The 14,188-nt window shown below is 44.2% G+C and overlaps 1 protein-coding gene across 3 annotated transcripts; it reads right to left on the bottom strand.

The window, feature by feature from the left end:
- Nucleotides 1-201: 201 nt before the first annotated feature.
- anne (polyamine-transporting ATPase anne boleyn) lies at nt 202-13,696 on the bottom strand. Of its 3 annotated transcripts, XM_089080289.1 has the most exons (12): nt 7,334-10,101; nt 6,828-6,912; nt 6,517-6,744; nt 6,286-6,410; nt 6,053-6,209; nt 5,739-5,943; nt 5,312-5,650; nt 4,531-5,224; nt 4,270-4,428; nt 3,604-4,123; nt 3,345-3,526; nt 202-3,237 (listed from the first exon to the last, which is right to left on the bottom strand). In XM_089080289.1, the coding sequence occupies exons 1-12, from the start codon at nt 7,455-7,457 to the stop codon at nt 1,811-1,813; spliced, it is 4,245 nt and encodes a 1,414-aa protein (XP_088936415.1). In that variant the 5' UTR covers nt 7,458-10,101; the 3' UTR covers nt 202-1,810. The 3 variants fall into 3 exon arrangements, with proteins under 3 accessions (XP_088936415.1, XP_011635771.3, XP_088936414.1); XM_011637469.3 differs by lacking the exon at nt 7,334-10,101 and adding an exon at nt 13,495-13,696 and having other exon boundaries at nt 4,270-5,224; XM_089080288.1 differs by having other exon boundaries at nt 4,270-5,224.
- Nucleotides 13,697-14,188: the final 492 nt, after the last annotated feature.

The following is a 14,188-nucleotide window of genomic DNA, read 5'->3' as shown; positions in this document are numbered from 1 at the left end:
TACTGATATATATTTTAATGCACTATTCCACATATTAATTATATAAGATTATAATTATGACTAGAGAGAGACTATGCTATATCAAAATAATACATATATTATTAAATTAATCTGAATTTTTATATTTGTTGTTTCATTTTTATCTTTTTGATTATATATAACAAAAAAAAAAAAACAACGATGAAATGAATAAACAGCGTCTACATTAAAAACATATTTTATTTGACAACCGCTACTTTTCAACACGAACTATAGCGTCGCGAGTAAACCAACGCGATTAAGTACCTATTTCCGTTGCGCATAATTCGTAAGTACACAGTACATTTTTTTTTTATTTTGACGTAAATATTTAACAATAGATAATTGGCTCCGAATGGCGATTAATATCTAATCTATCGCTTATCGATTAAGCCTATTTTATAACATCGCATAATATTTAAGATAATTCCATCGCTAAATGTAATATGCCTAAATATGTATTTTTTTTTTTCGATAGCCACCAAACCCTTTGCAACATCACCTTTAATTTAATTAGTCAAATTGTTGGAATGACTTTTCCGAGATGAATGCTTAACAACAACAACAACGAATCAATTTCTATCATTATTCGTAATTACTTTCCAAATCTCATCATTCCGTAAAATGCAACGCGCATATACACGTGTTTTAAATTATTTATATACAATCATGTTACATAAATAAATACAAATAAAACTCGAGGATATAAAAATGCATTGGGAAAATGAGGTGCTCGGGGAATAGCGGCCAGGTGGTTAATGTTAATTTCCGTCCCAGCTAAACGTATTTTGAAGAATTAAGTCAGTTTTAGGTTGACCTAAGTATTTGTTTGAATCGCAATGAAAAAAAGACATTATCACGCTGAGTTGCTCTCGAAGTTTCCACTTTGCTCTAAGAGTCGATGAACGTTACCATTTACGTCTCCAAAAGACAATACACTGCGCTCCAGCGCGATCTTCTTTGCGCAATAATATACAATATATATATATATATTTTATTTTACATTTTCTTGGTTTTAAATAACAGTAATACTTTTTCAAAGAAGGTCGAGAAAGGAGGAATGAGAGAAAAGAGGAACGGGAGAAGAAGGGTGGGTCAAAAGGGACCCTGGCCTGAGTCGATAAATATAAATAAACCGAAGTTGGAGAACACGTTTTACGATTGGGAAATTAAATAATAATTATAAATTACATATATATATATATATATATGCAACAAAGTACATATTAAATATTAATTATTTTTAAGCGCGAAGAGCTGCTCTACGAAAGAGTAATGAAATAATCAAGTCTAATTTAAATAACTAGAGATCGCAAGTAATGACTAAAAACAGCTTTATGCTGTTCTAACATCCGATTTACTCTTATTTAATTATATGGCTTAAGTAACGTCATTAATCATCGAATCGGGTATCGTTACCGGCTAAATGCAATCGAATTTGCTTAATCGAATACGAAATTCGAGCCGGATTCCATTTGTTTCCTACATAAAATTAATCGTCATCGCGACCGATATCCGAATATGCGTTCTGGTTATCACAAATGTCGGATGGAAGGAGAGCTTATCGGAGATCGAAATTACAAGAGCATCCTGCATTCAAAATATAAAGTTGCCGCGTCGAAGATTCGAATTTTTCCGACCTTACGTATTGACGCAATTATCGCTCTGATATCCTAAATGCGTCGATCTTGAAAATGAAGATCTCAAATAATCACATCGAGTCGATTCAACTGTTCGGTTGGTCTCAAAATACTCAGCTACCTTTCGATCGATTTCTCGAGCGCTTTGTTCCTCAGGACGGCAGAATATCTAATTCGAGCACGCTCTGAGCGTTGGACGTCACTCGATCGTCGCTCTTGTGCACCAGAACGTCCTTGAAGTCTCTCAGCTTTTGCGGCTGTAGGGTCGCGTTGGGGTTCCTGGGAAGTGTGGCGATAGGGTTGGTATTACGATTCATGTAGGGCTTCTCGTAACGATTAATGCCGTTCTCCGACTCCGAGTTGTGTCGCCGCTTCACCGTCGCGATCTCCGCGTCGGATTGCTTCGGCGACGAGTCCTTGTCCTCGAAGCACGGCACCGTTTGCATCGACACCGTGTTCCGGCAGTCGTCGAAGAGGGATCTGGGATTGAGGGTGACCTCTCGAGCGGACCCGAAGTGCTTGAAGCCGACGCAAATCGGCGAGTTGTTCACGAAACTGGTGTCGACGGGAAGGCACGGTTCGGTGACCCGTTTCTCGATCTTGATCTCGGTGACGTTCTGCCGTATTAACAAATTCGGCGCCACTTCCGGCAACGGTTCCGGGGAGATCGGCGGCCATTTCAAATCGCGCGCCATGTCCCGCTCGATCGCCAGGAACTTCCGTCGAGATTTATCCACGTCGTGCCAGCAATAGCGCAGCTTGCTGAACACGAGGTACTCGACAAAGAGGTATTCGACCAGCAGCGCGATTACGAAATTCATCATGCCGTAGCCAACCAGGATGAAGCGGAAACCCAGATCGTTCGGCAGCACGAGCTCGAACCACTTGGCCAGCCATTCGAAGGGGCATATTGCGAGATAGATTGAGAAACAGCTAAGGAACACAAAGGAGGTGAGTAGGCCGTAATTGGTAAAGAGGGATTTTCTGTATGGCGGCCCTTTGGAGAACGCTACCGCCAGAATGATGTACTGCATGGAACTAACGATGAAGACCGTGTAATTCTCCAGGCAGCCCACGTCATCCTTATTTTCGGTCGCGTTAAACGGCTCGAACCAGGGCATCTGACGCAGGTGCCAGAGACTTGTGTACTGAAAGATCGCAACGATCGAAAGTTGAGTGATCAAGCTCAGTATCGGTGACGTGCTGATGAGGCTATTGAGCGGCGCCATTTTCACCAGCGGACCCTCGTAAGCCTCGGTGCGGCCGAAGAAGAAAGCGAATATGGAAATGATGAAGAGATCGATGTAGAGAAACTCGATGTCCGTCAAATTGGATTCAATGCTGTAGAGGAGCATCACCGAGATGAATTGCGTGAGCGAATAGCCGGCCATGTACTTGAATATACCGAAAGAAGTCACCAGTGCGGCGCGACCTTCGCGTATCACCGTCAGGACGCAGGAGATGTTGGTCTCACGACTGGTGAAGGGAGAGGCGACGGAAGATTCCGTGTCCGATAAGGATATCCCGGTGTGCGCCGCCTTCAAAGCCCCGCAATCGTTGGCGCCATCTCCCACCATGGCTGCAAGAAGGCAAATCTTTTGTCAGATCATTAAGACCTATCGTAAGACTTATTGTGAGTCATCGAGGATGCGTCACATTTCCATACGGCATACTTTAATCACTTACCAACGTAGTATCCTAAAGATTGCAGTTCTTGGACTAACTGCTGCTTCTGGTCGGGCGACATTCTTGCGAAAATCGCACCGCGGGTGACCACCTTAGGTATCAATTCTGGATAATACTGCTTCATCAATGCCCACGTTTTTCCCGTCAAAGCAAACACGTATTTGTTTTTGGAATATTGCACACTGCAATTATTAGAAAGTTCGATTATCCTTTTATTTTAATAGATTTCGTCACCGATAAAGATAACAGAGATACTCACTCGTCCGATAAATAATTGATATCGTTCTCCAACTTGGTATTGCCAAAGGAGCCACTCTCAACGGTTTCTAAGCTAACCACGCTATTCAGATCGGTCATCTCGGTTAGATCGGGTTGACCGTTTGGTGAAGTCGGTGATGGCTGACTATCGCTTTTCGTGAAGTAGATCAGCGGTTTCAACTGACTTTGCTGGGTCGTCGAGACGGCGATTACCGGCGTGCCGGGCTTCACGATGTCGCAATCCCTGGCTACTGAGAGAGCGGTTAATATATTGTCACCCGTCACCATCACCGTTTTGATGCAAGCGGTGTTCAGCTCGGCGATCACCGGCAACGTTTCGGGTTTCAGTCGGTTTTCCATAACTATAAGTGCCAAGAATGTTAAATCAGTTTCGGCGACTTCGCGATTTATGCGTTGCACCTTGGCGTACGGAAGACGGTTGAGGGATTTGTGCGCGAGAGCGATCACTCGATACCCTTCGGATGTATATTCCTGAAGAACGGCCGCGAAATCTGGAGGTACTACGGAAAGAGCGAGATATGTCATTTAATAAAGTCGACAATATAATAATTATAAAAATCAGATAAATAAATAAATATAAATATAATTTTAAAATTATATAATTTTATATATTCGTACGTAACGCAACAAGGTCATAAAGACTCACTGGATTCTGCTTTTGAAAGACTGAGGATCATCTCCGGACTACCCTTGCAATAGAGATCATAGTGATTGGCGCCCAACGTTCTGGTGATGACGCTCATCCTCTGGAGGCTCGACGTAAAGGGAAACTGTCGGACAATGCCTACTTCCAGCCCTTGCTCACCTAATTCCGTCGTGGAATCGCCGAATGCGGCATCATGAAGATTATTAAGAGATATACCATCCATTATGTCGGAAGACATGGAGTTTTGTCGACTGAGCGTACCGCTTAGATCGTTGGGCAGTCTCTTCAGAAGCTTCGAGTCTTTTGCCGGTCTGACGATCGTCGGGAACAGCATGGAGAACTTGGATGTATCGGACACGTCGGGTTCCTCCAGCGTCCATCCGGTGGATTCGAACATCTTCAAGTCAAGCGGATCTCCCACTAGTTGGTTGTCGATAATGGTGATCCCGTGACACGTGACCATGCCGATAAGGATCTCGGATAGCGGCAAGCTAGCAATGTCCTTGACTGGCAACTGGAATTTCCCTTCCGATACGCTCACCACTCCCCACATATCCAGACCGTCCTCGGTCAACGTTCCAGTCTTGTCGAAACAAATGCAATCGATGGATCCTGACACGTTAATCGTTCTTGGGCTCGTGCAGTATATCTTCTTTTTTTCTAATCTACGTTGTGCCACGAGACGTCCGACGGTCATGGCAGCCGGCAACGCGGGCGGCACCACGATGGTGAAGAGATCTAAAGCCTCTAGAGTGATGTGACTGCCGTGCACGCCTCTCATCATTTTCGTCACGATAGTGTAAATGACGCCGATGCTGGCTATGCACGCTAACATTATGACAAACTTGTATGAGTCCTGCTCAAACTTGAAATCCACGGGCGGGGGATACATGATGGACCGCACAAGGCCGCCTTTGCTGGTATTGAAACCCGTTCTAATGACCACTGCCAATACCTAACATAATTATTTACATTTAGAGAGAATCGAAAATAGATAAGGTGAAAAGGCTCCTTCAAGAAGGAAGCTCAAATCAGAGTTTACCTTCTCACTGCCGTAGTATCTCGTCTGAATAACCCTGGTACCGCAGAAAAGCGTGTGCCTGGCGTGTTCTTTGGTATTATATATCACATCGTTGGAGGAAGGGACTGGCGTCTTCGTGACCGGTACGGATTCTCCCGTCAGCATGGACTCGTTGAGGATGCAATTGCCGGTTAGTAGCACGGCGTCGCACGGCATCAGGCATCCATGAGATGGAATGACCAAGACATCGCCAGGCACCAAGCGTTCGGCCGGCACGACCGCGGTTTGGCCGGTCGTGCGATCCCGCATAACCGTGGCGACGTCAGACGAATGCACCGTCGAACGCAAATTCTGTTGATTCTGAGAGAAACAGAATGATTTTGATTAACTTAATCAACGCCGTGACATGATAGGTCGTAGCTGAAAGAAGATTCGAAAAGTGACTCACTCGTCGTGTCTGGAAGACTGCCATTATAATGCCGGCGCTTGACATCGCGAGAATGACCATGGCATAGTAATAATAGTCGTCCGCGATCCACAGACAAAAACTAAATAATTGGAAGACGTAGAATGGATTGAGCACTTCGAGGCAGAGCAATGTCAGTACTCTCTTCACGGGAATCACAATCTCGTTGTTGCCGTAAACGGTGCGCCTGTCGACATTGTAAACAGTCCAATAAATTAAAAGTAAATTGTTATACGAGATCGTTATGACGCACGATTTTCGTTAAGAGAAAACGTCAAAACTGGTTCGAGCTTCACCTCATGTACTGTTCCTGAGAACTGAGACCTTGTGCCTGATGTAACGTGGACATCAGAACGTCGGTGTCGAGGCCGCGCAGTTTCAGAAATTCCGATCTCTCCGGATCCCAAACGTAAGTCAGCTTCTTGCAATTGAAAATCGTTATGGATGGCACCTCTAAAAATAGTCTCCTCGTTAAAACCTTTGTCTTATATTTGAAATCGACGAGTCACAGGACACGCCGATGACTTACGTTTGAATTGACCCCCGCAAAGATGTATGGATAACATCGGATAGGTTTCCTTCTCTTCCTTGGTGGTTATCACACTACCGTCCCATGCTTCATCAATCAGAGATTCTTCGTGGAAAGATTTGTTACTGCAAAAATAAATATGATAAACAATTATACGTTTTCAATTTTGTTGATATTTTTACAGGATCAATAATAATTAATAAATAATTTTGTACTAAAAGAATTACTAACATAATTTCCTGAGCGGTCAAGATTCTCAGCTTCTTCACATAATAACTCGTGTGTTTTCCCTGAAATTTCTCAATCAGCAAAACGGTTTCCGCCTCTTCCAACGAGCATTTCGTATGGGTGGCTAGGAGCATGAGATACGGCACCCAGTGGAAGACCAGCCTCAGGAGGCCTCCGGTAATGACGATCAGGAACCAGATAATAATCGTCCACGCGTGGTTTCGCCTGTATCTGTAACGATAATGAGCGGAGATTGAGCGTATCTTGCGGGAGATTTCATCCCGCGATTACGTGACGCAGCGCGAGCGGCTTACCCGTAAATTTCCATCTGGTCCTCCTCGCCGGGATTGATGTAATCCACGCCATTTTTCAAATGTAAAATACCGTTGGCCCTGGTACCTGAAACGACGCCGATATGATTACAACGAGTAGCCATTTCTACGGTCGATTAGCCTAACGGACGTTTCGTTCGACGATCGCGAGCTCTATCCGATCGGCACTTTCTCCGCGAAGTTTTTCCGCAAGATTCCGTTTGCCGTCGACGATGCTGCCGGTGGTAGGCATGTGCGGAACGCGGCACGTCTCTCTGACGAGAACAATGCCGCTGGTGCGGCCTTTATAGCTCGCGATCGCGTCAAATCACGAGGGGAATAAGAGAGAATGGAAATTGTGCGGTCATCGCGGAGGATAATCGCGGTAAAGTAGCGAGGTGGAGAATGGGACAGTGCGGTTATTTAATGTCGAGCGGTATCAATGACCACGACGACGAGACCGATGATGATGATATTGAGAATATAAATGTTCCCTCCGTGCTCCTTACCCTCCAGCAGTTCCGTTTTTTGCTCGCGCTGATGCTCGTTCGCGGTAGCCGTGCTGCGACTACCGAAGACGCTGTAAGCGTTTCTGGCGAAGCTCAAGTTTAGCTTGTTCGGCGTGGATGGCATGTTTGCGACTGAAAAATTGCAGCTCAACCGAAACGTGAGAAAAGGGAAGTCAGTAGAACGATTGTTAATGGAATCTGCCCGCGTTGCTAGGCTCTTGCCTTATTTTTCATCCGGTTCTCTCTCTCTCTCTCTCTCTCTCTCTCGCTGTTTATTTCTCCTTCTCTCTTTGTTATTCTTTTCTTTTTATTATCTTTCTAAGAATCGTATTGCAATCTTTCAAAGAGTAACCTTCGATTCGTTCTATCTGCCGTCCCTTGACTTGCCCTTCTCCCCCCCCCCCTCCCTCGTCGTGCTACCTTCTGTCTTCACTGCTAAGTATTATCCTAACACTATTCTTAATACCTAAGGGATGATTATTGTCCGTGCATGGGCGCTTCTCGAGAATCACTTTTTTGGATCTCGCTCGATGTGCGCTCGAGAAAACAGAGCTTTCGTTGAAACTCGCTGAAACTAAAAAGTTCAGCCGGGACGTCGAGACGCGAGGATAGTGGAAAAGAGATGGGAGAGGATGCCGAAGACGATCGGTGAGCTGCGAGATACGACGAGGCGTGTGGCGTGCCGTTTAAAAACGGCTGCGCTCTTCGGGACGTTAACCCCGTCTGCTACCGACACCGATTGCCCGCCATTTCGGGGTCCCTCTTCAAGATCCTCGCGGCTGGTCTTGGCGGCGCGTTATCCGGCATCTGGCCGGCATCGAGCTGGCACGGAAGACGCGACAATGGCGAGGACGTGGACGGCGTCGTCGTCCGGGAGACCTCGAAGGCCGTCTCGCGGCTGTGCCGGGGCCGCTGCCGGGAGGAGGCGACGACGGTCGTCGAGAGAGTGGCAGGAAAACGAGGATGCTGACGAGCGAATAGCGACAACAGTTGGTGCTATCGCTTCGGACCTGCCCTCGGCTTCCTGGATTCGTGTCAGTCGCCGGGGTCGGTGAGCTTTCGCCAGCCGATTCGTGGCGTGATCGCCGCTCGTTCACCCTCGCTCATGCCGCGTTTCAGGTACACCAGGTCCGAAGCGCCTCTGCTTGCGGAGCCGCCTCGTAGCGGCCGCGGCTGCGGCTGCGGCTGCGGTTGCGGCTGCGGTGCCGGTGCTAAATCGCGGTAACGGTCGCTCGCCGATTTCCTCTGCGTACCGCCCTTGGCCCTCGAAGACGACGATCCGTAAGCCCTGCGACCGCACGCGGCCGCTACACCAGCTCCTACCTCCTCTCTTGTATGCTCGTGCCTCCCGTGTGCTGCTCGTTGGCGCGATCGCAAATACATTACGGGTTATAGGAGTATCCGGGGTTGCCGTCGGGATGTCTCGACCGGCAGAAAGATCGCTGTGTGGTCACGGTGTTTTCACGCGCGCACTGTGACGTTTGGGATTTTTTCCCCCCTCGAAAAGTGCGAGAGTGTCAGCTTCGTCTTTGTCTCTTTCCTCAGAAATACACGAGATTATCACGTACACTTTATACGAAACTCGCTCGTCAAGGCGTCAGCACGAATTGTCGTCCTCCTTAGGATGCGACCAATCGATACGAAGAAGTTGCGCGATATTACAGAAGTTATCGCACTCTAAGATTCCGCGGAAATCACAAATCACAAATCTATTAATAGACCGCCGACGTCTTACGTCAACGAAGACGTGTTCTCGATTCTCGAGAATAAAAGATTCGCGTGACAAACAAGGAAAGAGAAAGACCTTTTTTTTTTTCTTTATATGGAAACACCAAATGGATTTTACACTTTTCACGAACACGATTGTCCTCGCGGGGAAACGACGATGATAACGATGACTCCTCCTTTCGTCGCGCGCGATTTTTTCAGATGATCCGCTTAAATTCTTCACTCTCCTCGGGACTTCTAAGTACAGAGAACACGGTGCGATAGTTTGTGTCTAGCATCTTACTCATAGTGCCGGTACACGTTGCCGTTAAGGTGCGATAGTACAACCCGGTCACCCGCAAATTAGGAAACGGAAAAGAAAACGCCACTCTCCTGCGGGAAATCACTTTGCGCGCGGGGGTTTTCTCGGCGCGGCGCTCATCCGTGGTGTTGTCGCCACCACCGCACCGGGGTGCCGGTGCTGTTCCTCGCAGATGGCACGTCCTACGTCCCAGATCCCGGAACGTTTTCCCGCAACGAGTCACGTCCGAGTGCGGGACAATTTGCGAAAACGTGCTCGCACTAAAATGGCGGCGCGGCGCCGTCGTTTCGGAGTTCAGCTCCGAAAATTGCCGATACCGGCTGGGTAGCCTGGCTGGCTAGCTGGCTGGCTGCGCAGCGAAATTCCTCGCGATTGGCTGAACGATGTCGCCTGCTGGTCGAGGAGCTGGTCGAAGGCTATCCACCGGGAGGCTGGCCTCCCGCACTGCGAAACACCGAGAGACAACACGCGGTCGGAACGCACGGCGCGGCGACGTGCCCAGGTTTTATCCGTTCTGGATCGCGACCAGCCTCTGAACGAAGCGAGCGAATCGAATAAATTGCTTGGCACGGAGACCGACCGAGAGGAAGACTTGCGCCCTGAGTCGTGGCAAGCTCGGCTGCAGGAACGTGTCTAAATGGGGCGCCTCGCCGAGCGACGGAGATCCGGAGCTGAGCGGAGTTCAATGCTCCGACCGCGCTAACAGCTAAATATCTACTGGCTGCGCGACGCATTCGGCCTGCGCGCCGATGGAGGAAGAATGCGATCAATCACGGTCCGTCAAGGCAAACAGACTAGATAAGTTTTATCTAGCACTTGTGCGTTTCGTCTCGCAAAACCGATTGCTCTCGTAATCAAATTAGGAGGATCGCAGTCACCGCGCTACGGAATAAATTGCGTCGTTTACGCATTACCATTCTGTGATACTTCACTGCAACAGCTACTAGACGCGTTCGACAAAATATCGATCACGGCTTTCAAGATACACGGCTTACATCTCGCGAGTTCATTGTCGTAATTTTTTTTTTTTTTTTTTTTTTTTTATCGTTCGGATTCGTACTCACTCTTCTCGAAACGTTTACGTTTCTATCTTTATGGCGCGTCTGCCATTTAAATCTCGCTCCTTATCTCTCACGACGTGTCGTTCTGGATAAAACGAGTTTATATTAATGCGCTTTTTTCGCTATTTCGTAGATAAGTTTCTCGAATGCGATGATAAGCGAATACGAATAAGGGTCGATTATTATTACGTAAGAATTGTTTGTATCTTAATGTTAAGCTCGCCCGAGTTGTGAGCTTTGCTTTGAAAGGCTGGAAATTACAGCGCACATCGCAATTTCCTTCGGCTTCCTTGTATAGCCGCACCTGAGGTTTCCCCTACCATCAGCTGTCCAACTTATAACGATGACGAACGTCGACATCATCGTCGATGCCGACCATGACTCATTTTTTTCGCTAGCGCCGGCGCGACCGAGTTTCCTCGTCACCGTTCCCACTAATTACGATCCTGATTTAGCCATCAGCTTTCCCTTCCGTCATTTAATTCGGAGCTTCTAGAGATCCAGGTATACAGTCTTTTACATATCCATATATCGTTCCAGGCCCCGCTGGCTGATTGCACCGGTTGTGTCCTCCTCGACCCGATCTCGTCTCCTCGTCTTTTACTTCGGCTCCCGTCTGCCGTCTCTCCCTCTTGTTCCCTTGCGTCCCATGAGATCCCATCCCCTTAAAATATCGAACGACCTCGTGGCTTATACTTCATTCTTGCTAACTCGTCACTGGTAACTCACAACACGTGCTTCCCTCCCGAACATTTAATAAGCTTCACTCGCTGTGACAGACTCGCGTACTCGGGACGAAATTTTAATAACTTCCTCTCGTGAAATCGGTTACAATTTAAAATCGGTTACGATATATAAATTTTAAAAGTTCTCGTGGAACATCTCTTCATAATTTAATTTTCCATCTTTTTGTCATTATTAATCAGTTCTTGATATTGTGCTATTTTCTCACTTTTATTATTAATCTTTATTTTTATCTTATATTTTTTTTTATTAGCGTTACATAAAATTTATATTTAGAAATAAAGAACACTATGAAGACTAACTACATGCTATAAATTTATTCATTTATAAATAGAAATTTTACAATAAATAAAGATATATGGTTGGCTGCATAACTTAAGGCAGAAAACTATTGTCAAAATTATCACGGTAAAAGTATTATATTGTACCTTTCCATTTACGTAAACATAGAATTGCTCTTATCTTTTTATAACTTTTTTGCATTAATTACTATTATATTATTTAAAATTTTCAATGAGCTTGTGATTAATTAATTAAATACGTGAGAAGAACGAGCAGACATTATGTAAAGACATTATGTAAAGAGTTCACAAAATAATAAAGATAAAACAAATATTTTTGCAAAAGGAACTTTCTTCGAAGAAATTTAATTTTTCTTGATAAAAATAACGATTAACGAATCGCTTTAATTAAAATGAAATTAAACAGAATTAAAGACTCGTCAACGTTGAAGAGTCGAGACATCGTTAGTAATTGAGCAATATTACTTTTGTCTAAGCGGTCGCGACTTTAAACGATGCCAAAGGTCGAGGACAATATTCCTAGCTAAATTTATTATTTCGATTTGTTTGTTTCGACTTGACTCGACAGATTTAAATATTAAGTAATAATTATTTCAAAGTCCGTGAAAAAATATGAAAATGTAAATGTTGATAATAATATCAGGACTATCTAGCTTTTAATTAAAAAAATCACAGAGATACGATCTTGGTTCGAGCATTTATTAATTTTATATATTATCGATAAACTTTTCCATCCATTTATAAAGATATATTCACTGCCTCGCCATAATGAACTTTAAAATGTAAAATAATACTGCCGGTTATATAAGATTACAGAATGATGGATGTGTATACGCATGCTGAGCACGAATCTTGCACGGCCAGTTGACTCTATTCTTTTTAAAAGTTCTGTCGTGAAAAATATGAGGGAGGAAAGGAGAGAAACATTTATATAACACTTTATAAAATTAAAGTCCACAAAAAATATCTAAAATAACTGTGTTAATAACATTATAATAATTATTAGTTATTAGACTATCGCTTTGTTAAAATATTAATTAAAATTTAATATTTCAAATTAAAATTAATATTTTGATAAAACTTGAAAAAAATGTATGTATTATGTTTTATCGCATCACATTTTGTGTGTTTCCAATAAATTTTTAATTTAAGGTATTTTAACCTCAATTTTATGAGATATTTTATGAAGAATTTTATTTGAACAAGATTTAGATAGATTAGATATTTATTAGCTTTATGATATTTACACGGCACGTTTTACCCACAACGATTTTATGCGATTTTATTTTATTTTATTTTGTTAATATAGATTAATCTTTTGTTTGTTATAAATTACGCGTTCTAGTTTCACGCTTTTTGAATAAACAGATTGGAAGTCTTATCTTTCTTGCAAAATATGGTTTTAATAATTCGTCAGTAGGAAAATTATCACGTTTCTTTTTTTAAGCTAACACCGTCTTTTTAGAATCATTTTTGAGCTTGACTTATTTTATTATCTTGAATAATTATTTTAAATATTAATGTAAAATAGATTGAAAAAAATTACTTACGATGAACCAAGAAAGAAAGAATGCATTGCGCACGTTAGTGTTATGACACGCTATGACACGTTATGTCATGCTGTTTTTGTAATGAAAACATCCAAATGATAAGTTTCTTAGTATGCATGTCAGACACGAATTCATCATAATATTATGATATTATAATTTTACGTGGAATTTAAAGCGCTCTTTGAAACAAAGGTATAATCGTACACTTTAGAGACTCGTATAGGTGGTTACAATATGAAAGTGTGTAATTTACAGATTTAATATGAAAGTGAAAGTGCTAAGTTACTCAGATGATAGTTGTACGCAGTATCAGCGTGTTAAGGATTCCAGATACGAGGCCGATAACCGGAGTCAGATTGGCGAACAAAGCGAACGTTCCATATAGCCAGGCAGTTTGACGAGGATAGCGAGATCTTTCGTTTTCATAAATCATAATTCAATTTCACTCGGGCAAAATGATCTTGGGAAATCTTACCGTTCGCCGTAACATCCATCTTGGCGTCGTGCGAAGATTAACAGTATACTCGCTCGTGACTTTTCTCGGTAGTCTTCGGCAAGTCTTTCTCTTTTCTCTCGCGAGATAGATGTACACACTGTCTCGAGGAGCTGCAGTTTTGCAACTTCTCACTGTAGACTGCGAGAGACCACTTAGTCAGATTCTACGAGACCCCCCGGTGGGGGTATTTGGTAAAAAAAAAAAAAAAAAAAAAATTACACTAAGACCCCACACAAGAATATCTATTTCCCATCAACTCGCCAACAAATTCGGGATACACACAAAGTTGTCGATCTCACGATACCTCTACCTCGTATTAAGACAACCGAATCTCCGTCCACGTTACGTCCGTGTTACGTTACTTCTCGTGTTTCGAAATCGAGAAAGCCGAATTAATTGCCGAATTAATTACCGAGGTGCGGACTCTCAGAAGTAATCGAAGGGAATCAGGGGATTCCCGTGCATCGCGCCGAATTCGACATTCGATTCGCGGCGCGGAGAGATCCCCGATCTCTCCTCGATCCCTCGATCGCGATCTCGCGGTCGCGCGATCGAGAAAGCGACGACGATACGCGACGGCGTATCGGACGACACTGCGCTCTCGTCGATACACCACGCTGCCGATCGCTCTCTTTCCGCCAGTAACAAACAGTAAGTGCTACCGCCACCATCG

This window comes from Pogonomyrmex barbatus, unplaced genomic scaffold (assembly GCF_055798465.1).
Source record: "Pogonomyrmex barbatus isolate J1 unplaced genomic scaffold, ASM5579846v1 scaffold3, whole genome shotgun sequence".
Taxonomy (NCBI): Eukaryota; Metazoa; Arthropoda; class Insecta; order Hymenoptera; family Formicidae; genus Pogonomyrmex; species Pogonomyrmex barbatus.
Note: the sequence above shows the minus strand (reverse complement) of the source record. Positions and strands in the feature narration are given on the sequence as shown.